Source organism: Ascaphus truei, chromosome 4 (assembly GCF_040206685.1).
Source record: "Ascaphus truei isolate aAscTru1 chromosome 4, aAscTru1.hap1, whole genome shotgun sequence".
Lineage (NCBI taxonomy): Eukaryota > Metazoa > Chordata > Amphibia > Anura > Ascaphidae > Ascaphus > Ascaphus truei.
The window spans coordinates 118,728,193-118,754,282 of record NC_134486.1 but is presented as its reverse complement, the minus strand read 5'-3'; the positions used below and the strand labels follow the sequence as shown (position 1 = coordinate 118,754,282).

At 41.8% G+C, this 26,090-nt stretch overlaps 1 protein-coding gene across 3 annotated transcripts in view; it reads right to left on the bottom strand.

The window, feature by feature from the left end:
• RGS17 (regulator of G protein signaling 17) overlaps positions 1-26,090 on the bottom strand; it is a 202,382-nt gene that overhangs the window by 46,818 nt on the left and 129,474 nt on the right. For 2 of the 3 annotated variants that reach the window (XM_075596497.1, XM_075596500.1), the window contains exons 3-4: positions 10,915-10,992; positions 6,070-6,304 (exon numbers count right to left, since the gene is read on the bottom strand). In XM_075596497.1, coding sequence (XP_075452612.1) covers positions 6,070-6,304; positions 10,915-10,992 — 313 coding nt within the window. Of the gene's footprint in view, positions 1-6,069; positions 6,305-10,914; positions 11,005-26,090 lie in introns of all 3 variants that reach the window. The other variant, XM_075596499.1, reaches the window with a different exon arrangement.

Below are 26,090 nucleotides of genomic sequence, written 5' to 3'. Positions count from 1 at the left end.
AGCAAACTTTGTTAAAGAACAAAAGTACTTTGTTAAAGTATACAGGCTTCGTGTGCCTGGAGTGATGCAGTTTTGTGTGATTTATAGAGTTTTCCATGTAATAAATCAATTTTCTAAAGCATTTTTTTTGTTTTGAATTTAGTGCAAGTTGCACAATTTATATACATTTTTACTTAACTGTTTATGGATCATGAATTTAGGAATAAGGACTCTATACAATGTGCATAGTCACTTATAAAGTGACTATTTGAAATGGGTGTAGTTATTTATGTACAGATGCAACGGCCGTTATTCGAACATTTACCGAATTGGTTTTCGAGATTTCTCCGAGATTCTTTCATTAGTTTGCCGCGGCAGACTAATGGCCCATCGGATTAACACAGCAAAGGTCCCTGCTGTTTTAATCCTATCGGGCTCTGCCTGTCTGTAAGAGACGTGTAGTAAGAGATAGGCTGAATCAGTCATTCTAACGGTGTGCTTCTCACAGGCGATCGCGGGGTTTTTTATTTAATGTTAAACATTACAGTAATGTAGCAGGGGGTCTCTCGTTATGGGGTGCCGGTATCTTCTATGCATGGAAATGTCCCGATCACATGACTCAGGACATTTAGATGCATAGGAGATACCGGCACCCCATAATGGGGCCTATATCTCGGGAAGCAGGGGGTTCCCAGACTTGAAATCAATGCGGTTCTGCTCCGGAGACCCCCTGCTACATTACTGTAATGTTTAACATTAAATAAAACCCCCGTGATCGCCTTTGAGAGGCGCGCAGTTAGTGACTGACTCAGCCCTCTTACTGCGCATCTCTTACAGACAGACAGACCCCAGTAGGATTAACACAGCAGGGACTCCTGCTGTGTTAATCCGATGGGCCATTATGTCTGTAACGGAACATCTCGCAACACCACGCAGCATAATGCAAGATTTGCCTAGGTAAACGTTTGAATAATGGCCGCTGCATCTGTATGCTATGAACATTTCCTATTCATGATCCAGGCTCACTTGTAGCATGTGAGAAGATCCATGTACTGTAGCTTAACTCATCCCCTTATAGCACACAAAGTCCTATTTTCTTCAACTTTATTGAGTGGGGTTAACAGAAATATAAAATTACTTGCATGTAGTTTGTGATAGGAAATGTCTCTTGTGAGGAGAGGTATCCTAATTGGCTTTGGCATCAGGGGAAGTGCCTCTCTGAGGGGAAGGTAAAAATAAATCCCTTTCTAAGGGAGCAGTGGAAGATGTGTCGACTCACTTTGGCTGCTGTTGGAAAGAGAGAGCACACTTTCCTTTCCAGACAGGAACAAGCCAGGGACATAACAATATACAAAGAAGGGCACGGGGAGAGGGCTAAACCAATCTCAACTATGAGCATTGGGAGGTTGCCAGGGCAACTGACCAGTGGCATGTGGAAAAAGTAATATGTAACAACTATGTTGCAATATACACAGGAGCACTGGCTGCTTGGAATAGGAACAGGGGAAAACATGCAACTTTTCTTGTGGAGAGCTGGCAGTGTGAGAGCAGAAAAAATGAACAGAAAATATACAATTCTGTTCCAGGACATTTACAATTGTATGGTTGTGAATAAAGGCTCTGTACTACTTCACGGACATACACACTACAGTATGTACTATGTCTCTATGGCCCAAATCCACAAAAGAGTGCTAAGTTTGATCATGCCTCAGCTTCCATTCATGTGAATGGGAGTAAAGGTGTGCTAAACTTTAGCACCCCAGTGTGGATCTGGCCCTACTGTAGGTCTTGGAAGTTACATAAAAAGTGTAGTTATGTAAGTTACATAACTTTTCTGACAAGTAAAAAAATAAATAAGAAAAAAGGCTTTTGCAAATTTACACCAAGCCTGACAAAGCAGAATTCGTGTTAAACTAGTAACACAGTGAGCCTAGATATATCGATATGTCAGAGAATTGTATTGCGCAAGAAGTAAGATTAAAAAAAAAAAAAAAGGATGTCAACTAAATTGATATATTAAAGCTTAAAATTTGAGTCAAACCTGCCCTTGAGATTTATGTTGTTCACATCCTGGCCTTTCTTTTGCCCAAAATCTGTAACCAAGAAACCCCCAATTTTAGAAGAAAATCGTTAATGCTATTAAAATACAGAGTAGCAGAGTGCGTAATGCCCCTATCTTTCAAGTGGGTGTACCTGGTTTGAATAAGAGTGTCAGCTCTCCTTGTGTCCTTGTCCAAGTAATTTTATCTCTATCTTGGAATCGGAAAAAGTAATTCAAGGTATAGACGAGGCAGAGGCCCCAGAATGGAGTCGTCACCACCATAAGGCTGATGTGGGTCAGTGATTTCTATGGGTTGGCTCACCCCCTTCCCGCTCTCTACGTCAATCAATTGGAGGGGTGAGCAGACCAAGACCTGTTGGGGAGGAAAGGGGGATTGGCAAGTGGCCCCTGCTCCCGTTTCAAAAATGAAGTCATTGTCTTTTCAGGGGGGGGGGGGGGGTGGGGGTGGGGTATAATAACCAGGTTAGGTGTACGATGCAGGTAAGTTATATACTAAACTTTAAGCACAAAGACGTTGACCTGTGGTTGAGTCTAGTCACATCTCAAAAGCTGATGGGTCCCTTTACAAAGGGGACGGGGGCCACCCAAGAGTCCCACAGAGCAGGGACAAGAATGTTGGGTGTTTAATGACAAACAGTGTGCTCTGGGGACATACAGGCAAACATAACAATGCCAAAGTTAATTCCCTCTATGAAGGCCCCAACATCAGCCAGGCTTAGTGGTCACAATCAGTGGTTGCGAGCGTACCCCGACTGTGAGAAGGCAATTTTCCTAGAAGAGGGATTTAGAGAAGGCTCCAACATCCCAGAGTAGGGGGTGATACAGGATAGGCATGTGAATCCCAATGAAAAATCAGCTACAAATCACGCAGAGATAGTCATGTTAAAACCGGGCAAGGAGCCCAAGCAAGGGCGCATGGTGGGCCCTTTCACCTCTCCCCCTGTTCCCCAACCAATCATTTCCCCGTATGGCATTGTACCTAAAAGTAGAAAAGACCCAGGTAAATTCAGGCCAATACAGCTTATCCTATTCAAAAGGGGTTTGGTAAATGATGCCATAGACCAGGACCATTGCAGGGCCTAATGCCAGTCATTCGACACTGCCATAGATTTCATAAAAACATATGGAGAGAGCACACAGAAAATTTGACATAGAATTAGACATTTGGCTGTTACCCTTGGGCCCCAGCAGTTTTAGATTTAATGGTTGCAAACTGGAAAGGGGTTTTTACAGTGACAAAGGTCTCCCTATGGGTTGCGCCATATCATGCACCTACTTTGGGTAGTTTGTAATACAAACTTTGTCATCAGGTGCATCCTGATTGGGAGAGGGGGGGCAGAGGAGAGTGCAAACAGGGAGTGCTTAGAGTAGGGAATTTGCTAGCAGCTAAAAATAGCAGGGAATCTGGTCTGTTTTCTAATAATGTAATAATCGGGGACAACACAATAGCATGCCGCGTACACAAGTAAAAACAGGGTAAGAATGAATATCGTGCAGCTCTAACATGTTTCTCTCTCCGCAGTGGGAAAACCAACCGCAGTTCACAAAGTTTGGCTGATAGGCCACTCTTTCATTCCCTGGGCCTGTGAGTGGGCCATGAGCATGCTAGGTAGTCTGCAGCTGGGAATACCACAAGAGAGTATCAACATACTGTTGTTCTAGGGGTGTATCCTTCATCCGGGATTGCGGCATGTCCTCCGTCCATCCATGATGATGCATTGTATGGGCGTGTCCGGAGTGATGTCATTCCGTTAGCATCCAGTTGCCTTGGAAACCTCTCCTACAGCATATTGTATCCTCTAATTTGTGATCCCTGTTGCTTGGTAACGTTACTGCGCATGCACCCTCTATCTCTCGATGTTCAGCTCCAAAGTATATGTTTTCCTCCTAGTCGATGTCATCTATGGCCAGTATGCAACACCATGTCAGCAGAAGAAAAAGATGTTTTATAAACAGAGAATTGACATCTCTTCCACCCTAACCATACTGTCCCGGCTAAGCTCAGTCTAAAGCTTGCCGGGAGCTGGCCGGGATCGTAGCGGGCTAGCCGCGGGTCCATTCTCCGTTTAAAAACTGAGTTTCCCGCGTGGGGGCCGCTTCAATAGATAAGCGCTAATGGCGCTTACTATTGAAAGCGCCCGAGGCGCGGGAAAACTGGCCGAAACCGGCCCGGTTTCGGCCGGAGACAAACCGCGCGCCGCCCGCGCTATTTTAAAACTGCGGTGGCGGACGCATTAGAGTCAGCTCGGCCGCCACTGTATAGTGTACCAGTGAAAGTGTGAATTTGTGATTTAAAAAAATTATTAAAAATGGAATGATCCCTCCATCATCTCATTTGTGATATATAGTAGTAATATATTATTCCTTTTGATCTCTTATCTTAATATACACAGAAATATTCTCTTGATGTTAAAATTAATTAAAGACACTGACCTTTTGTATCCGAAGAATTAAGACAGCAGCAACAGCATCAGATTTATACCTATAAATAGAGACGTAGGGACTGTATAGATAATTTATCTACTTTCTAGGAAACAACCCAATGATAAATTGTTGTTTAATCCCTTTACTGTCACCGCTTTTCCACTTCCTAAAAAAGAGCCTGGGGTTCACTTGGTATCATTGGGTTAATTCCTTGAAAGTAGATAAATTACCTATACAGTCCTTAAGTCTCTATTTATAGGTATAAATCTGATGCTGCTGTCTTAATTCTTCGGATTCAAAAGGCCAGTGTCTTTTATTAATTTTAACATCTGGAGAATATTTATATGTATATTAAGATAAGCAATAAAAACGAATAATATATTACTACCATAAATCACCAATGAGATGATGGAGGGATGATTCTATTTCTAATAATGTTTGGAAACCACAAATTTACACTTTTACTGGTATATGGTTAGGGTGAAAGAGATGTCAGTTCTCTGTTCTAAAACATATTTTTCTTCTGCTGACATGGTGTTACATACTGGCCATAGATGACATGGACTAGGAGACAAACATATACTTTGGAGCTGAGCATCAAGAGATAGAGTGTGCATGAGCAGTAATGTAACCAAGCAACAGGGATCACAAATCAGAGGATACAATACGCTGTAGGAGAGGTTTCCAAGGTAAAAGGACACTAACAGAATGACGACACGCCCATACAATGTATCATAACGGACGTAAGACTCGCCCACTTCCCATACGGAGGATACGCCCCCTAGAACAACAGACACCGCATTGGAGCAGATAAAACACTGAGGAAGCATCAGTCATGACGGAGGAAACACCCCCAAACACGCGAGACAGCGGAGGAGTAGGTGAAACACAGAGGAGAAGTCATCCAGGATGGAAGGCACGCCCATAAGTGCGCCAGCCACCACTAGTAGCTCCATTGGACCAGGAGAAGCACCAAGGTCGCAGACTGATGACAGAGGACTAAACACAGCTGGGATTTTTTCATTTGTATGGGACTATATAAAGACCTCCATTGTAATCATATGTTATGCCACTTTCATCTGATAAAGGCCAGCTACAGGCCAAAAGTTGTGTTTCTATTTGGCACAATACATTTTGCTTGAAGAAAATACGTAGTGCTCCGATTCATCTATATTACTTTGGTCTTACTTGACAGACATTATAATGGGATGAATTAATTTCTGCAATAAGGGCCATAGTTTTTCTCCTAATTTTCAACAATCATTGGTAAATAGATCTGCATTACATGTGTAAAACAAGGTAGCCATGAAATCTGAGAAAATAACAGCTTTAAGTGCATTAAGGAGCACTTCTTGTTTGATTCATAGAGGGTTATTCATTCAACTGTGATAGGGCTGATCGGGGCACCATTACACTTAAAATCCTATTGACTTCAGTGGGATTTTCTGTGCAATAGTGCCCTTATCTGCACTATCGCTATTTAAAGAATTACCTCCATAGCCCTCATAGCATTTCAGTGCTATAAATGTACAGTACCTTTTTTTGTTATTTCAACCCTTCAGAATTAAGATATATTATTTACACAGCTTAATGTAGAAATGTACCTCTTTTGGTGAAAGTATAGAGATGTAATCTTCATATATATTCCTAGCCTTTTCTTCAATTGCTTTCTTGTTTTGTTCATTCTTTAGGTCTTCACATGCTAGCCAGAAAAGGAGATTTTCTTCGCTATATTCTGTGCGCAAGAATTCTCTAAAAAGATTTCTTCCTGCGGGACTTTTCATCATTTTGTCAAAATTGTGAGTCCAGGACAGAATTTCCTCGGCAGTGGGATTCTGGCTGAAAGTCAAAAGTATGTTTTGTTAGCATGATTCTGTAGTCACATTTAATTTATGTACAATGACCACATTGATTTACTGTAAATGTCCTATCTTTATGCAACAGCCTTTTTGTTTTTAATAAAGAATACAGCATAGATACCTGCCAACTAAAAGCAGGCGACCTGTGTGATAATGATCCAGTCCTTGCTTTGAATTCACTTTTGCTCATCTGTCAGGAACATTCATATCACTAAGAGGATAATTGTATATATGCTGAAGCGGCCATTTAGACTTTAATGGTGATTTTAAGCCGAAAAAGGTTTATTAAAGGCATAAACGGCTGCTTAAGTGAAGAAAGAATAAAGCCTAATTATGCTGTGCAAAAAAACTGTTCTCCAGCACACTGTTTATTTGTAGTCAGTTGGCAGATAAATATATAGCCAGACTTATTGTCCCCAGAGCCACAGCATAAAAGCAAAATGCTTCGGCCCCGGGGACAATAAAAACCGTGGCTGTCTGCGTTGAGGGGGCAGGAGGGATCCGTTCTGAATGGAAATCTCCACGAAGATATTTTTAAAAAGGCAGGATTCTGCGGCTTCCACCGGCAGACCGAACTTAGTATGGTACAGCTACACTATGCAGTCTTCTGCCACAAGACAACTTTTCAGCACAAGGTGTTTTATGACTTGAACTGCTGGGTGCTGTCTTCTAGGAGGTGTCTAATTGCAAAAGACTGCTTAATAAATAAGACCCTGTGTACTGATTCGTAAATATGACTCTGTGTACTGATTAGTAAATATGACTCTGTGTACTGATTAGTAAATATAACCCTGTGTACTGATTAGTACATTTGACCCTGTGTGCTGATTAGTATAATTGACCCTGTGTACTGATTAGTAAATATGACCCTGTGTACTGATTAGTAATTGTGACCCTGTGTACTGATTATTACATTTGGCCCTGTGTACTGATTAGTAAATTTGGCCCTGTGTACTAATTAGTAAATTTGGCCCTGTGTACTAATTAGTAAATTTGGCCCTGTGTACTGATTAGTAAATATGTCCCTGTGTACTGATTAGTAAATATGACCCTGTGTACTGATTAGTAAATTTGACCCTGTGTACTGATTAGTAGATATGACCCTGTGCACTGATTAGTAAATTTGACCCTGTGTACTGATTAGTAAATATGATCTATTGTACTGACTACTAAATGTAACCCGGTGTACTGATTAGTAAATGTGGGCCTGTGTGGCAGTCCATAGTATGCATGTCTGTGTACAGATATGTATATATCTTATGTACTTTTTGTTCCAATTTAAATTGGTATTATTACTGTTTTATGTCCCTCTTCCTTCATTGTGCAAATCATAGCATTAGGCTAATTTCTTACTAGGCACACGTGTAAGACTAATATGCAAAAAGCAGCAAACACTTACAGTATGTTACATCTTCTTATAAATGTATTACCTTTACTTCATTGTCTTGTTAGTTATACAACTATGCTATTGACTTCAAACAAGTGTTTTTCACAAATCTAAATCAGTTTGGGTGATGATCACAAAACTCGGTCTTGCTCTGTAAACACATATATGATTCCCAAGAATCATTACATTTAAAATAGCTACCCCAAACATCTGATCTCAGATTGTTGGCTGCTTCGCTGTGTGAGGTTAAACCAAAATTTGGTTCCATGCCAAAATAAAGATGTGCTTTACCTTCCCAGCACATGAGGTTTTCCCAGATTTAGATGCTGTGGGAACTAATTTGGATCCCAATGCACTATGCGTGCCTTTTAATATTCCACTAAATATGTAACATTGACTAACCCATACTTGTCTGAATCTCAACGAAATAGGTTTTTTGGAAACCTGGATTACCTGGATTACTGTCTCGTGCTCATGAGTAATCCAATAAATAAAGGCCTACCAAAGTGGCTCATGTAACATCCAAAAGAACTGCAGTGGTATATAACTTGTCCTTAAGCAAAAAGCACATATGAGTAGCAGAACATTCACCTATATTGTAAGAGTAAAAAAAAAATCTATTGTTCAGTTTAATTCTGGGATCTTCACTAAGAACCTGATGGGATTTAAACATACTTTAGATTCTATCTTGCAATACATAGACAGTAGGAACATAAGTTTTCATGCCTACCACTTCATTATATCATCTCCATTAAGTCTGTGCCACTCTTTTTTTGTTGGGTATGAGTTTATAACATCAGAAAAAGCTATTTATTCTGTATGTTACGTGGTATTTATTGTTGTGCAGTCCTGACCCACATACAAATTCTCCATAGAGTTAGAGCAGCTATATAAATAACAGCACATATTATTTGAAGAGATTACTGTGGTCTCAAATGTGCAATGCAATTTAGCATTTTATTAGATACTAACTACTGAAAGCCCTCTGCATATACAGTAGTACCTTCTGTGCCACTTAGCATTACCAACATACATTGGAGCAAAAAGTGAAATAATTAGGCTTATAACATCTTCCTGCATTATAAAATATCCAAACATCTATTTTATGATTTAAGTTATGTTTAATAGCTTTGTTTAAAAAAAACTTATTGTAAAAATCACAATAAGAAATATAAAATAATATAAATACACACTACTTTTATAAATAACGAGTAGGGGGTCCATACTTTACTGGGGAAATAGGGCCATATTTACTACGGGGTAATAAGCCATCTTAAGTCTCTTTTAATTGAATTGGACTTAAAACCTAGCACCACTAAGTAAATGTGTTTCAGTAATTCCAAATTCACAGTAATGATGGCTGAATTTTATATACATTCTTAGTGCAAAATAAGTGAGTAATTCAGAATTAGATGATACATTTTTTATTTGGACTAACAATTGATATTTTAGGACAAGTATTCGAGAGTTCCCTCTCTTCCTTAGGTCGGCAATACTGATTCACCAGGTTTCCATGACCTTAACACAGATATAAAAGCCAAGATAATCTAAGGCAGATGAGGTACAGAAAGAATGGCACAGGTAATGGTACAGTAAATAAATAGACAGGATAATAAACGGATGGTGAGAAAGGGATAGGGAGAAATGTCGAGTGCATGTACCTGTAGGACCACGCATTCAGCATCACTGTGAAGGGGGTTGGGCAAGTTAAAGCTGCAATACTACATTCCCCCCTTTTTAAATTCTTATTTGTATATGTAAAGCATGTGGCAATGTGTAATTTTACATTCTTACCTAAACTGGCAATCGTTTGGTGTTCCTGTTATAAATCTGTAAAAAGAATTGTATGCCTTACTAAATGGCTGTCTACTAACTTTGTGCTGCAGTCTGTGAAATGCTGATGCTGATATTACTGTATATTACATTATATTACTAAGTGCACCACATTATTGTTACAACTTTCAGAGTACAGTACTAGGCAGTCTGCTGTTTGGAACACAGAAACTGATCTGTTTGTGATACTTTGCCAAAGTGCAAAGCTCAAAAAGTTGTGTGTTAGAGTCTGTTTCAAAAGCAGAAGTGGATGTGACTATCTAAATGCTTGTTGTAGAAACCAAAGATAATCAGTACAATACAAAAAAATCATTAAAAATGGCATTAGGTGGTAAAAAAATTGAAGACAGTATTATCCAATACTACAGAACTGATTTTTTTTTTAAAACCATATAGATTTGTCATGGTTTGCTGCTTTAAAATGTAAGATTGACAAAGAGGCAGGGAGAAAAATTACATAAAATTCTGATAATTTGTTAGAAAGCCCAGATCAGCATTAAGTCCTTTATTTTTCAAAGAGCTGTATCTTTTTCAGTTGAAATATTTTTCGTTTCTTCTTCATGGTGTGTTGCACAGTATATATATGTTTGCAGCGTGTGATGTTAATAACTTTATTTAATTTGCATATTGCATATGTTATATGGAGATTTTTTTTTTTTTTACCATTTGAGTCTGAACCCTCTGACCTGTGATGTAATTGAAAGAAAACTATATCCTGCTTCTCTATATAAATATACAGTGAAGGTGATTCATTCAATAAAGCATTATTAGATTCCATTTCAGATCATTTTAACAGCACACTTTCTGTCCCATGACAATTCGTTTATATAATGTTGTGATGAAATAATATATCTTTGCTCTGCCTTGTTTTAAATCTAATTGTCAATGAAGGATTTATAACGTCTTGCCTTTGTTTCCCTTCAATTACATCACAGGCTCACAGTGCACTGACTACAATTAAGGGCATTGATTGTTTGTGTAGCAATCACGTGGTTGCAAAGCCGGGAGCAGTGAACAGGATCTCCCATAGAAAATGAGCAAAATAGGGATAATGTTCAGTGGACATTACAAGGGCCACAAGTGTACCAGCCCTCGTGATGTCCAGCGAAACTCATAGGGCACTTAAAGTTGTTAAGATCAGAAAACCACATACATTAACCTTCTTGCCACTGGACTCCAGAATCCCGACTACACTATATGATTGCTAGGATAGATATCACATGGTTGCAATAATCCTACTGATGACTTGAATGGAATGTGTAGCCCCTGCAGTGACATCCAGGGTGCGAAAAAAGGACATAACCTGTTTCTCCCAGAACTAATATGGCTAATACAATTTTTTTTTAGCTGAAAGTGAAGTAGAAACTTACCATTCTTCTTCAACCTGTATATTCTCCATTTTTGTTGTGTGCGTCGGTCTTCCTGCATGCTCCCCTCTCTCTTCATTCCTAACAGTGAGGCTGCAATGTAGTACAACACTTTATTTTGTCTAGAGAAAGTTAAGCAATTTAAATAAAATCATTAAATACACATTTAATGTTATTACAGTTTTTGTCTTTGAGACTAATATTATAATCTCTTGCTTTTTGCTTGTCCTATTCCATATTTTACCTCAGTTACACCGTTATATCCTATAGAACTTAGTTTTTATATATATATATATATATATATACTTGCCATTAGTTCACTTTTGCCTTTAGCGGGACTAAACTTTCACAAGCCAGTGCAAACGCCCTATTAGCCCCTTCCCTGCCAGAGGGGTCTTCAAACATTGCAATACCTGTAGGTTACAGGCATCTCTGGCAAGAAAGGAGTTAAGGAAAAATTAACAGATGTGGAACCATATTTATTAAGCTGTCTTCTGTCATAAAACACCTTCCGGCATTGGAAGATACCTTGCATTCCATTCAGGTCAGTAGGCTCTAAGGTGTCTTCCAGCTGTGTTATGGCAGAAGACTGCATACAGTATTTTATATGTGCCTGGATCTTCTCGCCATGAACCATATACACAGGCCACCAACAGGGTGGGTCTGCTGGGGTTGGTGCCCTGGGCCCGGTGAATCAGGGGCTATCGGCGGTGGACCCCTGTCAAAAAAAAAAAAGCATTTGTCTGTGGAAAAAAGCAGGAGCGGGGGGAGGTAGGGGGGAGCAGGGGCGCAAATCAGTGTGGCAGAGGGCTAGAGCAAATCAAAGGGGCAGAGCTTGAGAGGTGGATACTGAGGGGGAGTCCGCAGCCTGATAAATAAACTGATGTAGCAGAACCAGGGTTGCAGCGGGGGAGAGCAGGGCCCCAGTAGCACATAGTGGCCCGCAGCCCTCCCTCCTCCCTGCTTCTGAATGCTGCCTGGGAGAGAGGGGGAGGAGCTTATGGCAGTGTGTGAGGGGAGACAGCATGTGAGAGAAGCAGCGGTCAGAGGTAACTCCCATGTTAACCCCTTCCATCCCCACCCTCTCCCTGGGAGACTGCACTAAATAAGTGTATGTGTAGCAGGTTCATCCAGATCTGAAGAGCAGGTTTATATTTCTAATGGTTGGTGGTAGCGCTCGGGCAGGCTTTGCGTATCAGTACAGTGGGGTATGCATTACTGGTTTGCTATTGGCTGTGAGAGGGGGCAGGAGAGAGAGCTTGCTGCTGGGGGAAGGAAAAGAGCTGCCGGTGCTGGCAAATCGGCCAGGAGCCCGTGTCGGGCTGCGCCCTCTATGTGCTGCTGGGCCCCACTATGTGCTGCTGGGCCCCTGCTCTCCCCCTCTGCGGCTTTAAAGTTGCGTCCAAATTTTTTTGTCGTGTAGGTACGGGGAGGGGGGCCCTGCTCCTTTTATTTGTCCTGGGACCCATGATTTCTGTTGGCGGCCCTGCATATACAGTATGCCATCCAAACCCCAAACAGATAATGGCCAATAAGACATTTTCTGCAATAAGACACTTTCTGGCACATGAAGTGACCTTACACAACAACTTTTTATGCTTGTTTAAGTTTTCCATGAATTTGGCCTTTTCACAGTTTTTTTTTATGGAAGAATAGCATATTTTCACCCGATTCTTGAACTTTAATAAATAGCTTCATGCTATATAAATCAAAATATACATACTTACCTCCTTTTACAGAAATTACTAGCATTATCTTGATAATGAGGCAGCGTAACCAGTCAGGTATATGTTAGAGAAATAAAGTTGCCCCAATTCTAGAATGCAATGTTATCTATGGAAACCTAATATGTATGATGTGGAAGCCTAGGACATTATTGGAGGCAAGAAATAAATGAACCCGCTCTATAGATAAATCTATCCCTCTCTGGATGAAGCAAACGCGAAACGTATGTCAGAGGGCGTCATGACGTCACGTACCACGACTTGCACTATGGATGTCTGCAGACAGACACAGGCCTGATCGGGATGCCGATGGAGCATCGCGAGCTGCACTCACTCAGCACACGTGGTACATCGGATCGCGCTCCTACAGGGAAAGTGCAGATAAGTGTTTGAGGGTCCTTTTTCCCTCTTTTCTTTCCTCCTCCCATCCCTATCCCCCCTATGTGGCGTAGGGGTATGTTTTCAAGGGACAGCTACCTGGGAGTTAGCGATCCGTACTTCTCACTCACATTAGTGGTATCCCCGCAGGGCTAGCATATATTGTGTGTAGGGACCTCCATATCTCTCTCCCGTCCCTATGTGTAGTTACAAGCGCAAGGGTTAGTTTGTGTGGGGTTTGTTTACACTACTACAGTAGTACCATCAGATGTTCACACACATACATGTAATGAGTTAGTAACCCTCCAGGTGGACATTTGGAAGTGTGCTTATGTGTGTTTATACTCCCACATTGGAAATATCTGACTTTTGTTGAGAGTAATTATATGACACACTATATATGTTCCTCATATACTGTACATCAACACACATTGCTTTGAGTGCAATCATCCATAGGCCTTCTAGTGGATGTTATAATTTAACAGAAGCAGCCGTTGGCCATGATACTATAGGATATTGGTAATTGTGCTTCTAGCTTGTAACCCGTCGTGCTGATTCATTGGCCCCACAAGGACCAATTATCTTGCACATATACTTGCTGTGCTGATTCATTAGCATTTCACTTAGTGCTAACTCTAGACCCCTAACAGGGGTCCTGCACGACGTGCTATCTATTCTTATTCTACCTCTAATACTCAGCATTTTCAGTCTGGTTCCATTTCATTTTAATATATACCAATAAATGGATTTTAAACCATTCATACACTCACACACATAGGACAAGACTATTTGCTACTGTATTACTGCAACATAGCTAATTAATAGGGTACTCTCTTCACAGATATTGAATGCATTATAGAGGGACTTATCTGAATGATAGTGTCTATACTTCATTCAGTGTCTTTTCTCCTTTTTACAGTTTAGCCTAGGACATTGTAAGTAATTTACAAAAATGTAGGAATTTGAAATATGATAAGAAACATATTTACAGTACATTGCCAGTACTGTATGTAGTTTTTTCATATGTTAGTCTGAAATATAGTGAATATCAAAGACAAAGTTAGATATTTATGAGAGCATAATGTAAGAGATTCTCAAGTGAATTGTGGACCCTATATTCAATCTATGCTTATGAGGCATTTTCAGTTGATCCCCACCAAAAATCATCCCTCCTAGGTAAAGATGGGTGGATTTCCCGCCAAAATCAGAATCCACCTTGGATGGTCCAGTTCCTATCAGCTGCGGATCAGTCTCAAATAGGCAGATTCATATTTTTTTTTACTCTCAGAAAAAAAATCGAGGTGGAGATGAATTGAGTAATTTCTCTAGTTGTAAATATTTCCCCTCAAATCTCCATCCAAATAACTTAGGGAAAAATCCCTGTGCTGAAAAAGCAGCACACCTGAGGTAAATTGGGAGATATGACAGCCGGAGAAATCCGCGGATCGGATTTAGACAAGTCCGCCCATCTCTTCTCCTAAGAAGTACATATATTCAGTCATGAGTACCAACTCCTAAAGTGGCTACAGCCTTCAAATAGACAACACCAACCAAAGCAGATGAACAGTATCAAGGTTACAAATCTATGCATTCTGCAGCTCTCTACAGTGAAATATGTATGAGAAGACTGTACAGTTGCTTGCTATTAAGTTAACATTTTGCAAGACACGTGCAAAACATGTTACATGTAATTATACTATATGCACCAGGTAAATCTTATAGACACACCTTAAATCGCAAAATAGTGAAAATGGAAGATAAATGCTTTGATACATTGATGCGAAGAGACACAAGATGAAAATTATGCAATCTGCATAAATGTTGCTTTAAATTTGGCTTGATACATCACTTCTATGATAAAAATGTATCTCTTTGCCCAACTTTTGCTCCAAATTGTCTTAGTACATAGCCCCCTATAATTGCAAACCGAACCAAGACAAGGCACAACTAAAGCATCTAAACCCAGTTAAAACAGACCTGTAAATGATAAGACCAGTGTTATTTTTGTGGGGGATCAATCAATTAATCAATTGACGCAGTGATTCTGAAATGATAAGGAATTAGGGCTGGAATACAATCTAGTAATGGCTAAATGTGTTTCTACCATGTGTTTCTATTTAAACCTGGCTTATTTTCTGTAATATAGATATAAATATATTCCCTTTCCTCTGTCGCTCTACAGCTTAAACTCTAACACAGGCACTCAGTTTCTCCCGTCTTGATTATTGTAACATTGAACTGTCTGGCTCTCCTGCCTCTCACCGGTCTCCCTAAAATCGATCCTAAAGGCTGCTGCTAGAATCGCTTAATTCTGTCTCAGACTCTCGCCTGCTGTAAATGTTCTCCTGGCTTCCAATAAATTCCTGTATTACTTTAAAAAATCTCCTTCTCTCAAAACCCTCCTTACAAGTCAGCCCTAACTTTTCTCTATACACCTGCTCACCTCTTGCATTGTGATCAAGGATGTCTTCTGTCTACCCCTTTTCACTAAAAACATTTCTCACTTACTCCCCCACATCATTGGAATGCCCTTACCCTCAATATCCAACTAGCACCATCTCTCTCCACCTTAAAGGCCCATATAAAAAAAAACCCTCTTTAAAGATGCTTTTGGGTAGCTTTGTTGGCTGATACTATACATCGCAAACTGTCTCTGTAAGTTCTACCTACTTACCACTTAGATTATAAGATCTTCAGGGCAGGGACTACTTTTCCTAATGTCTACTTTTATATAAGAATAAAAATAAATAAAAGCCTTCTTTCTGCAATGTTGAAAATATGTAGTATATTAGTTAGAAGGTGCCACCCAGAAGATCAAACAACATATATGATTTAGAAAAATGGGACTTGTGAAGAGAACAAGTCCAAAGGACTCCTGTATTTGGTGCACACCTCTGATTACATTTTACTTTTAATACTGCTGCGGCCGAGTTTATTCGAGCATTTGCCCGTTCTCGGCCGCAGCAGTAACCTGGCGCGCGCCGGAGGGTGCCGGGCGCGCGCCGAAGCAGCGGAAGAGCGCCCTCCGATCGGGGTGCTCTCCCTCCCGCTGCCGGGTCCGCCGGGTCCCCCGGAACCCCCTGCCACCGTCCCCCACATCGCGGGACACCAGGGCTCCCTCGGGGAGCCCTGGACGCGCGTGCAGGGGGCGCTGGCACCCGATGACGCGTGACCGCGCATCGGTGACGCGCGGCACGCCGAGGGAGTGGGGCTAGCAAGCCGGGGCATCCCCCGGCTTGCGGAACTAGCCCTGCTCGAATAAATCGTGTCGGTAGTGTACATCAAGTAAAATAAAGTGTCTGATAAAAATTACTGGGAATCAAAACAGTGTAGGTCACTGAGAACTGGATCTGGCTACTGTACCTATAGTGCAAAACCCCACAAATATATAGAGAACTGGACTGAGTTTTGAAGGGTTAAACCCCAACGTTTTCAATGTAATCCTAAATAGACTAGCCCGGGGTGGAGGTATAAGGTAGTCAGAGCCAGTATTATAAATCCTAAAAATGTTGTTCTAGGGGTAGTAGAGTCTGAATGTTTCCACAGAATCAATGTATAAGTATATAAGCACTCAGTTGTGTTGCTACTGTTAAAAGTGACTAAACAAATCATTGGAAACAAAACGGGGCAAGTGTTGCAAATGTGGAGGGCAGCCAATTGCCTAACTGTCCAGCAGTAAAGAGAAATGGGAGATTCAGACAGTAGATAATTAGCACAGGTAGAAGTGCCAATAGCTTGAGATTAGGTTAGTCATAGTTACAGTAGTTCTCCTCGTGATGTATTTCCTTTTCTTTTTTTTTCAGATATCATCCTATATCATCCCTCCTCAGTGAGGTCAGAGAATGAGAGGCTCGTAAGGTATGTGATCAAGCAAAATTACCTGTTCTATTAGTTTTCTTTTTTTTCCCGACCTTAGTGCATATTCTATTTTCCTTTAGTTAATTATTGTAATTATAATTTTCTCCATTCTAAATAGCACTCACTGGACTTGGCATCAGCGTCCGTGAGTGCTTGTGAGCTCTCTCCCTCTCCTGGGACTCTGTCACAAGTCTGTGACGTTGGGTCACCTTTCACCCACAAACAAACAAATAGCACAGGCAATTTTTCTCTAGTAATTGTTGCCTTGAAAAGCTGGCTTCTGGACTAAACGTGGGAAGGCCTGATGTAATATAACTCAATGTATACTTAATACTAGATGTTCACTTCTGTCAGTGTCAATATATGTTTCCTGCTAAAAAGGTTTCATACACTATATATATGTAATGTAATGTAAAATGGCTACAGTCATCTCTCCTGCTGACAGTAAGGCCTGGTAAGTTGTGGGCATGCCAGCAGTAATTATGGAGGTTTGCCCTCACACCCTGGTGAGGTGCCCTGTGTATGGATGGGAGTGGTCACAGGCTCTGACTCCATGGTTAGTGATGTCAGAGGTGTGTCAGCTTCCAGAGTGTACATAAGGCACAGCACTGTGTCTAAGAGTTAGTTCTGAGTTCTGCGTGGTTCTGAGTTCTGCCAGAGTTCCGAGAGGAGTAAGAGTTATGTTATAGTAGCTGAGTAAGAAGACTGTGTCCAGGGACCTGGCACAGAGTAAAGACATCCCGGCTGGGATAGGGAATCCCTATTAAAGGAGAATTACACCTTTCAAAGGGAAGCACTGAATGATTATGAGTGGCTAGAGAAACTACTGCGAGGGGCAGCATAGCCCACCTCAAGCAATAAAGATGCTCTTAATTACAAACCCTCTCGTGTACATGTGTGGAGTGAGTGTACAGAGAGGAGCACCACAGAGGAGTTCCTCGCCAGGACCATCCCCAAGTGACCGATGGGACCCTGATGAGGTGGAGGCGCTGCACTGGAACTAGGTAGGACTCAGCACACTACCTCAGCTGCCTGTCTGGACGGGTCCTCCCCACACACCATCATGCGGGAGACTCAGGAGTCCTGTTGCCAACAGGTGCACCACCAGACACTATCACACTGTAATGGGGACCGGTTAGACCACAGGGGCCAACGTGAGATTGGGTGGGTCAGGCTGGTTCACAAAAACCGTTACATATATATATATATATATATATATATATATATATATATATATATATCTTATTCAATATGAAATAATACTGATGACAATTATATATGACTTTCCCATAGAAATATGTATGCAACCCATCACTTATTTTCCAATTACATAATAAAATTTGTAGTCCACCTTTTAGAAACTACTAAAGGTTAAAGACTTCAAAGGGTTAACACTATGTGCTTATAAAGGGTGTTTTATCATACAGTATGATTACAGAAAATGTTACTGAGTACAAGTTTTAGTAGAAATATATAGTACTGTTATACTTATTACAGAATTTGGGGGATAACATTGATTTTTGATAGGGGATAGTGTAATCCCCCTGTTGGGATTATTACTGCTTTTAAAGGGTTAACATAGGGTAACACCCCCAGCCTGTCACCTGGTATGTGATGACTAAGTATAATCCAAGTCAACCTCCTTGCAGGCATGGTGACAAGTCATGTCACTAGTAGGTATATACTGTATAGTGGGGTAGAAGATTTTAGATCCAGGTCCCAGAAGGAGACACATAGGGGGATCTCACTGTATATAGTGTAAGTCATCTTTATGTTTAGAGATATATGTTTTGAGGCTGGCTGTTCACCTTTATTATTTTATAGTTAGGGAACGTGCCCCTTCTAGTCATAGCCCAGTGATGGTGCTCATCTCAAATCAGGAAGCGGACCCGCAGGGCTGAGGTAGGGATGCAAATAAACCAACCACAGCCCAGGGACAGAGTCCTGTAAAAGTATCCATAATCGGTATGGAAGCAGGGGTCAGGGCTGGTGGCAGAGTTGCAAAGTCCATTAGACAGACAATAGGCAATGCTGGCGGCAGAGTTTCAAAGTCCAGGAGACAGGCGGAGGAGGTCAGGACAGGCGGAAGGCAGCGAGGTCAGGGTCATGGTCCGGGGTTAGCAACAGGGAATCAAAACAGACAAGAGGGTAAAGCGTGACTGCAAAGACCAACAGGAGCTGCAAACGTTAGAACTTTGCTCGGCGACTCCCTATAGTAACTGCAGCCTTATAAAGCAGTCAGCCAGTACCCAAAATGGCTACTGAGAGCAGAAAGGGCAGGAGAGACAGAAAACCTAAACCGTAGTGAAAACCCAGCATGGATCGAGCAGAATCCTTACAAGCCCATAACATGGGTCTGAGGTTAATCGTTTGCCCTGAAAGATGGAGGATGTATGGTACTCAGGGGCAGATTTTTTAAATAAAGCTTTTCATAGCACCGCAGGATTGGCTGATACTGACCAGTTCTAAATGAGAGACCCTACTTATACCTTGGGATATGGAGGGTACTACTCAGTGACAGGATATTGATCCCTGAAGATAGAAGTATCCCTACCATGGGTCCTGATGGGAAGGAGTCAAATCCAAATGCAGGAAAGGGAATACCATGCCGATCCAGTGCTAAGGGTACCAAGTCGAGAACCTCACAAGGATAGATTATTTAACACAAAACTAAATTTACAAAACTATTCCAAAAAATAAATTATCCTTTTTCTTTGCTAGTTTAGTCTCTATTTTACATATTTGTACATCACAAAGCCATTCAATACATATTAGCATATCCAGGGCCACATCAGCTTTCATGGGGCCCAGGAGTAGAGTTTACACCGGGGCCCTACATGTCAGCGGCCTTGTGTGCACCCCTCTTCTAATTACATTCCCCCCCTCACTCTCCTATCCCCTCTATTTCTCTCCCCCTTCTCACACCACTATCCTACATGTATCTCCCCCTCTCTGTCTTAAACCCCCTCCCCCCCCTTACACCCCCTCTTCTACACCCTCTCCCCCTCATATACCCCTCTCCACTGATAAGTTTATTAGATTTATACTTTCTCCAGATATTTTTATTGAAAAACACAGGGCTCTTGGCATGCAAAAGGGTATGTGATAAGGTTGGAAAAATAGGTATGGGGTATGGGGGATGGGGAAGGATAGGTGCAGGGTAAGGGAAAATAAGTATAGGGTAAGGGGGGAATAGGTATAGGGTAAGGGGGAGTAGGTATAGTGTATGGGGGTGGAGGGTATAGGTATGGGTGAGGGGGGGAATAGGTATATGGTAAGGGGGATTATATATAGGAGAAGGGAAATAGTTATATGGTAAGGGGTGGGAAATAGATATAGGGTAAGGGGGAATAAGTATGGGGTAAGTAAGGGGAATAGGTATGGTAAAGGGGGATAAATATGGGTAAATGGGGGTAATTATGGCCTAAGGGGGGAAAATAGGTATGGGGTAGGGGGGGAGGGGGAAGTATGGGTTATGGATAAGTATCCGCTAAGGGGGGAGGTATTATCCGGGGTGAGGAGGGAATAAAGGTATGGGGGTGAAGGTATGGGTTAACAGGGGGAAATAGGAATGGGGTAAGGTATGAAGTAAGGGGGGGGAAGGTATAGTGTAAGGGGGGGGAGGTATGAGGTATGGGGTAAAAGGCAAAAAAAGTTGGGTAAGGGGAAAGGCCTACGGTAACGGGGTAAATTATGGGTATAGAGGAAGGGAGGGGAAGGTATGGAGTAAGGGAGGGGAAGGTATGGAGTAAGGGGTGTAAGGTATTTAGTAAGGGGGTAAGGTATGGGGTTAGAGGGGGAGGTGGAGGGTAAGGGGGAAGGTGAGGGGAAGGTATGGGATGAGGGAAAAGGCATTGGCTGAGGGGGAGTTTACAGTACCTTACTATGGAGTGGAGGGCTGGAGGGCTGGAGGGCTGGAGGGCTGGAGGGCTGGAGGAGGAAGCAGGACACGTGGGTGGTGAGCCTGCAATGTTCTGTGGAGGATCAAGGAGGGGGCTGTGAAGGGAACTGCAATGGCCTTAGAAGGCTCTGTGAGGGGGTCTGTAATGGCCCACAGAGTGTTTCTATGAAGGGAACTGCAACGGCCCACAGAGGGGCCCTGTGAAGGTCCCCGCAACATTTCCAATATTAGGAACTTTTTTTTAAAAGAACCAATATATTGTACTCACTTAATACAGATATTGTACTGTGGATTGCTACATTAGATGATTAAAAGGAAACAAAAACAGAAAGGCCAGCGCAACATACAAAATGACACAACATATAGTACAATACTTCAGATAGAGAGGGTGCTAGTCGGATATTGAGGGGAAGGGCATTCCAGAGATGTTGGGCAGTCAGTGAGAAGGGTTTAAAGCGGGAGAGGACTTTAGATACAAAGGGGGTAGAGAGAAGACATCCTTGAGCAGAACGCAAGAGTCGTCATGGTGTATAGCGAGAAATTAGGGCTGAGATGTAAGGAGGAGTAGAAGAGTGTAAAGCTTTAAAAGTGAGGAGGAGAATTGAGTGCGTGATATGGGATTTGATAGGAAGCCAGGAGAGGGATTTCATGAGGGGAGATGCCGAGACAGATTTAGGAAAGAGTAAAGTGATTTCGGAAATACAGTAGTAAAGTGATTCTGGCAGCAGCATTTAGGATTGATTGTAGGGGAAACAGGTGTGAGGCAGGAAAGTCAGACAGCAGGAGGATACAGTAGTTGATAGGGGAGAGAATGAGGGTCGGTGTCAGAGGTTTTTGCAGTCGAGCAACAGAGGAAAGGGCGTATCTTGGTAATATTGCGGTGGAAAAAACGACAGTTTTTTGCTATCTTTTGAATTTGAGAAGAGAATGTGAGAGCGGAGTCGAGTGTGACCCCTAGGCAGCGTGCTTGGGTTACTGGTTGAATGATAGTACTTTCAACAGTAATGTGGAAGGAGGAAATAGGGCCAGGTTTGGAGGAAGTATGAGGAGCTCTGTTTTTGCATGTTATGTTTAAATCGGCGGAGGGCCATCCAGGATGATATAGCAGAGAGACATTCAAAAACTTTAGTCTGTACAGCAGGTGTAAGGTCAAGGGTAGAAAAGTACATTTGTGTCATCAGCATAGAGGTGATATTTGAACCCAAGAGATGTGATTAGGTCACCTAGAGGGAGTGTGTAAAGAGAAAAGAGAAGGGGTTTCAGGACAGTAAAATGTATAATATATATATTGTTTTTTATAACGCCATCCAAGTACAATTTTGACAAGATGACAATATAATTACAATAGAGGGAATATAATACCGATATTAATTAAGATATAAATGCAACATTGGGAGAAAAGTCCCTGCCCCAAAAAGAGCTTACAATCTAATTGGCATATGGGGAGACAAATAGTAAATGGAAGTGTGTTGTTTAGAGTACATAAGAGCATACTCTAATGCAGAGGTGGGCAATTTTTTTGCCTTGCGCCACCCCTGCCTCCTCTCCCCCTATGCTTGCACCCCCCTTACCAAGTCTGAAGCGTCAAATGACCCCGCGTGAACATTCAACATCACGTGTCCCGCTGTGTCATTTTATGCTGCGTTGCCATGGCGACGCGTCGCCGAAGCCATATGAGTCACGGTAACTGAAGTTGCAGAGCCCTCACTTAATTTAAATGCCTTGGGGAAGAGTGTGGGACCTCTGCCGCCCCCCACTCCAGTTTGCGCACACCTGCTCTAATGTAATGACTAAATGCTTCACTGAATAGGTGAGTTTCCAGATGAAGTCAATGAAGGTTTCATTGTGATAGTGCCTGATTTGCGCTATTGCAGTATAAATAATAAGTACCATAGCCCCCAATGTGATGTAAGCTCATTTCAACTAGAGTGACATTGAGTGCATCACAATTGTAAGGAATTTTCCACTAATAAGCTGCAAAAAGAAACTTTAAATTGATGGGCTTTGTGACACTTCAGGGTAGCTATATATTTATGAATGGTAAATGCAAAAAGAGATCACAAGTTTCTCTACATATGTTTTGATGAGACAATTCAAATAATGAAGCACCAGCTTATCATGTGAGCACTATCTCATGGGTAACCCAAGGCAGCACAGCATGTCTGAGTTAATGTTGAGCTGAAAGTGCTTTTTTGTAACCTCCAAAGATATTTATGGATTTCTTAAATTTAGCCCTTAAAACACAGAAGGTATTTATAAATAGCAGTCATTTTTCATGAATGACATTGGCTTGTAAGTGTTCCTTCCCATCTGCATAGCATGTTTATGGTTCCCTACAACTGCTGGGAGCTCAATATAGTTAACCTTGCAAGTAACTGAAAACCTAAGTGCTACAGGCTTCCCTGGCACTCTGTATTCAGCACATTGGCCATTTTACTATGCATATCAAATTCAGTTTTTTGCTTTGGTGTCTCAAAAGATCATGAAACATACTTAGAAGTTTTCTACTAAAAACACAGGGGATGTACATTAAATCAGCAAAATACTCTGATCAGAATTTTTTTTTTCCCATTCACCTTACATGTACCCGGGAGTCTTCCAGAGCACAATCAAAGTGGTCTTGGCTCCTGGGAGGCTCACTGTTCAGCAAATACTAGATTAAATATTTTAGAAAAATGATGGCTGCCAGTAAATAAGAAGATTATTATTATGAGGTGCAATGTTCTTATTATCCATTGCTTGTCTGCAATTATTCATACAATAGTCATATTATGCTTCTGAAATTAGCTGTAATTAATTGCTTCTGGAGTGAAAGTGATACCCTGAATTTCTTATTAATTTGTATTTTTAGTAAATTCAGCCTCCTCTGTTGATGATGATTCAACATTTAATTTGCTCCTTCATTGAATTCATCAGACTGTTATCACTTTTAAAAATAAACAAGTTTAAAGTTCTAGTAGCCTTTTTGGTCTTACAGAAGGGTAGATTTGTTGCAGATTGTGTAATTTCTTGGGAATCAACATACACATAGATTAAATCTGCAAACTGTTTAATCTAAGCCCCCCTGCCTGCTCTCCCCCCTGCCTGCTCTCCCCCCTGCCCGCGCCCCCTCACCTTTAACTTGTCCCTGGCATTTCAGACATCATGACATCATGTGACATAGCATTGAAATGGCAACAAGACGTCATGTGACCCGCAGCATAATTTGGCGTCACCAGAAGCCGTCAGAGACAAGGTAAGGGAACTTACAGAGGCGTCACGCACTCCCACGGCATTTAATTAAAATGTTGTGGAAAAATCGCGGGAAAATGTCGAGCCTCCCAGTTTGCGCACCCCTGCCTTAGTGCACAGAGCTTCCAAAACCTCAAGTGTACTGTAGTCACAAAGAAGTAAGCACAAGCATTGATGGTTCTTCCTGGTTTGAACGGCCTATCTTGTTTATCCAGTATAGTTCACTTCTTATTGGTAGGCCTATACGGAATTTCTTCTATTTTATCAGATTTGTAGGCAAATAATTGTATATTGGTATTATTATTTTGAGCTGATGGGGTAGCGTTTTTTGTGCATATGTTCCTATGTTTTGTATTTATTTAGATTGACTGTGTTCTTTGTTTTCATTGTCTGGTTACATGGCAGACTGTAAGGAGTCGGGGAACACGTCCTTTGCGACGTGTTCCCTCCTTACCTGTCTTATCTCAGATCTCCGCCCTGGCACCAGTGCGTGCGCGCACCCCCGCTCTGCTTACAGAGCGCGCGCGCACGCGCAGCCCTTCTAGAGTGCCACGGAGCTTAGTTCCACCCCCTCAAACATGCCACGCTTCTCTCGCGCACGGCGCGCACACGTGACCGTTCCCCAGCTGCATGGCAAGTACTTGTTTAGCCCACTTGTTCCACTGCAGCCAATCCTTGCCTCCACGGAAGCCGTGCCTCCGCTCCGCCTCCTTTGCTACTGGTTCCTGTGTGCTACTTAAACCCTGCAGTTCCTCTCATACCTTGCTGAGCATAACTCCTTGTAGCCTTGAGCTCCTACGTTTGTTGTGCCTTGCTCCTTGTCCTGTGTTTTCTTTCAGTTAACCCTTCGTGTACCGACCTAGCTTGTCTTTGGAATCTCTCTGGCTATTGACCCCGGCTTACCCTTGACTCTGCTGATCTCTCCAACCCAGACCACGGCTATACGGACATCTACTATTCTGACCTCTCCAACCCCAGACCACAGCTAACGGACTTTGACTATTCTGAACTCTATACTCCAAGACCTCGGCAACTATCGACTAACCAACTCTCTCCAACCCAGACCAAGCTACGTTTGACAATCCGCCTGCCAGGCACGCTTCCGCTGCGGTGGGTGCATGGTTTGCTAGTTCCCCACCTCAGTACCGGGGTCCTGTCTTGCTCGTGGGCAGTGCAAGTGTTACACAGACTGTTTCTTCTCATAAACATAGATTGGAAATGTTGAGACACTGTTTGTAGGCTACCATGGATGGCTCTTAAAATACACTGTAGTTTTCTGTCTTTCATCCTCAAAACATGGATTCTTAACCTTGGATGGTACCTATGGATATAGTCTCCCTAATTTCCCCACAGCCGGAGGTTACACTCTTAAAATTACTGCGGCCATCTCCGACAGGTGGAAATCTTCCATTTAGATACAATTATACTCGCTGCCCATAGCTACATTTTCCTCAGAGCCTCAAGATTATTTTTTTTCCTGAGCTCTGAGGAAGAAAAGTTAGGCTGCATCTATATTTTTTGTGGAAACGTGGTTTCTCAGTGACTACATTTGGATTCTTCATTCTTATTATTCCACTTGTGAAACTGGAAATTCAAAGCTATTTTGCTACTGTGTGAAATGATAGTCGAAAGTACAAAACATCTCTCCAGTAAAAAGGATTGAAACAGAAAGTAAGATCAACCCTAAAAAGTTCTTAAGTACCTTAATAACAAAAAAATCAGAAAACAAATATAGGACCTGTTGCAGGGTACATGCAACCACACGTGGGTTTCTTGCAAAGGCTTATTTATTGAGCCTTAAAAATATGGCACATAAAAACAAAACAGCTTCTTTTCAGCATACAAAACAGAAAATAAATCCTGAGCGGGGCTTGGCCCTTTTCCCAACAAGGGCTGTTTAGATTCCAGCGTAAGAGTACAGCAAATACTTAATCAAAAAAGTATATTGAAGACAGACCTTATTGCAGTAATTCTCCTTCAGCATTTCAGTACTCTCACTTCAGACAGGCATGTGTGTGCAGCCTGGGGTTTTTAAATCTCCTTGATGAAGCAGCTAGGATCAGTCTGATTAACAAGACCTCGCAGCT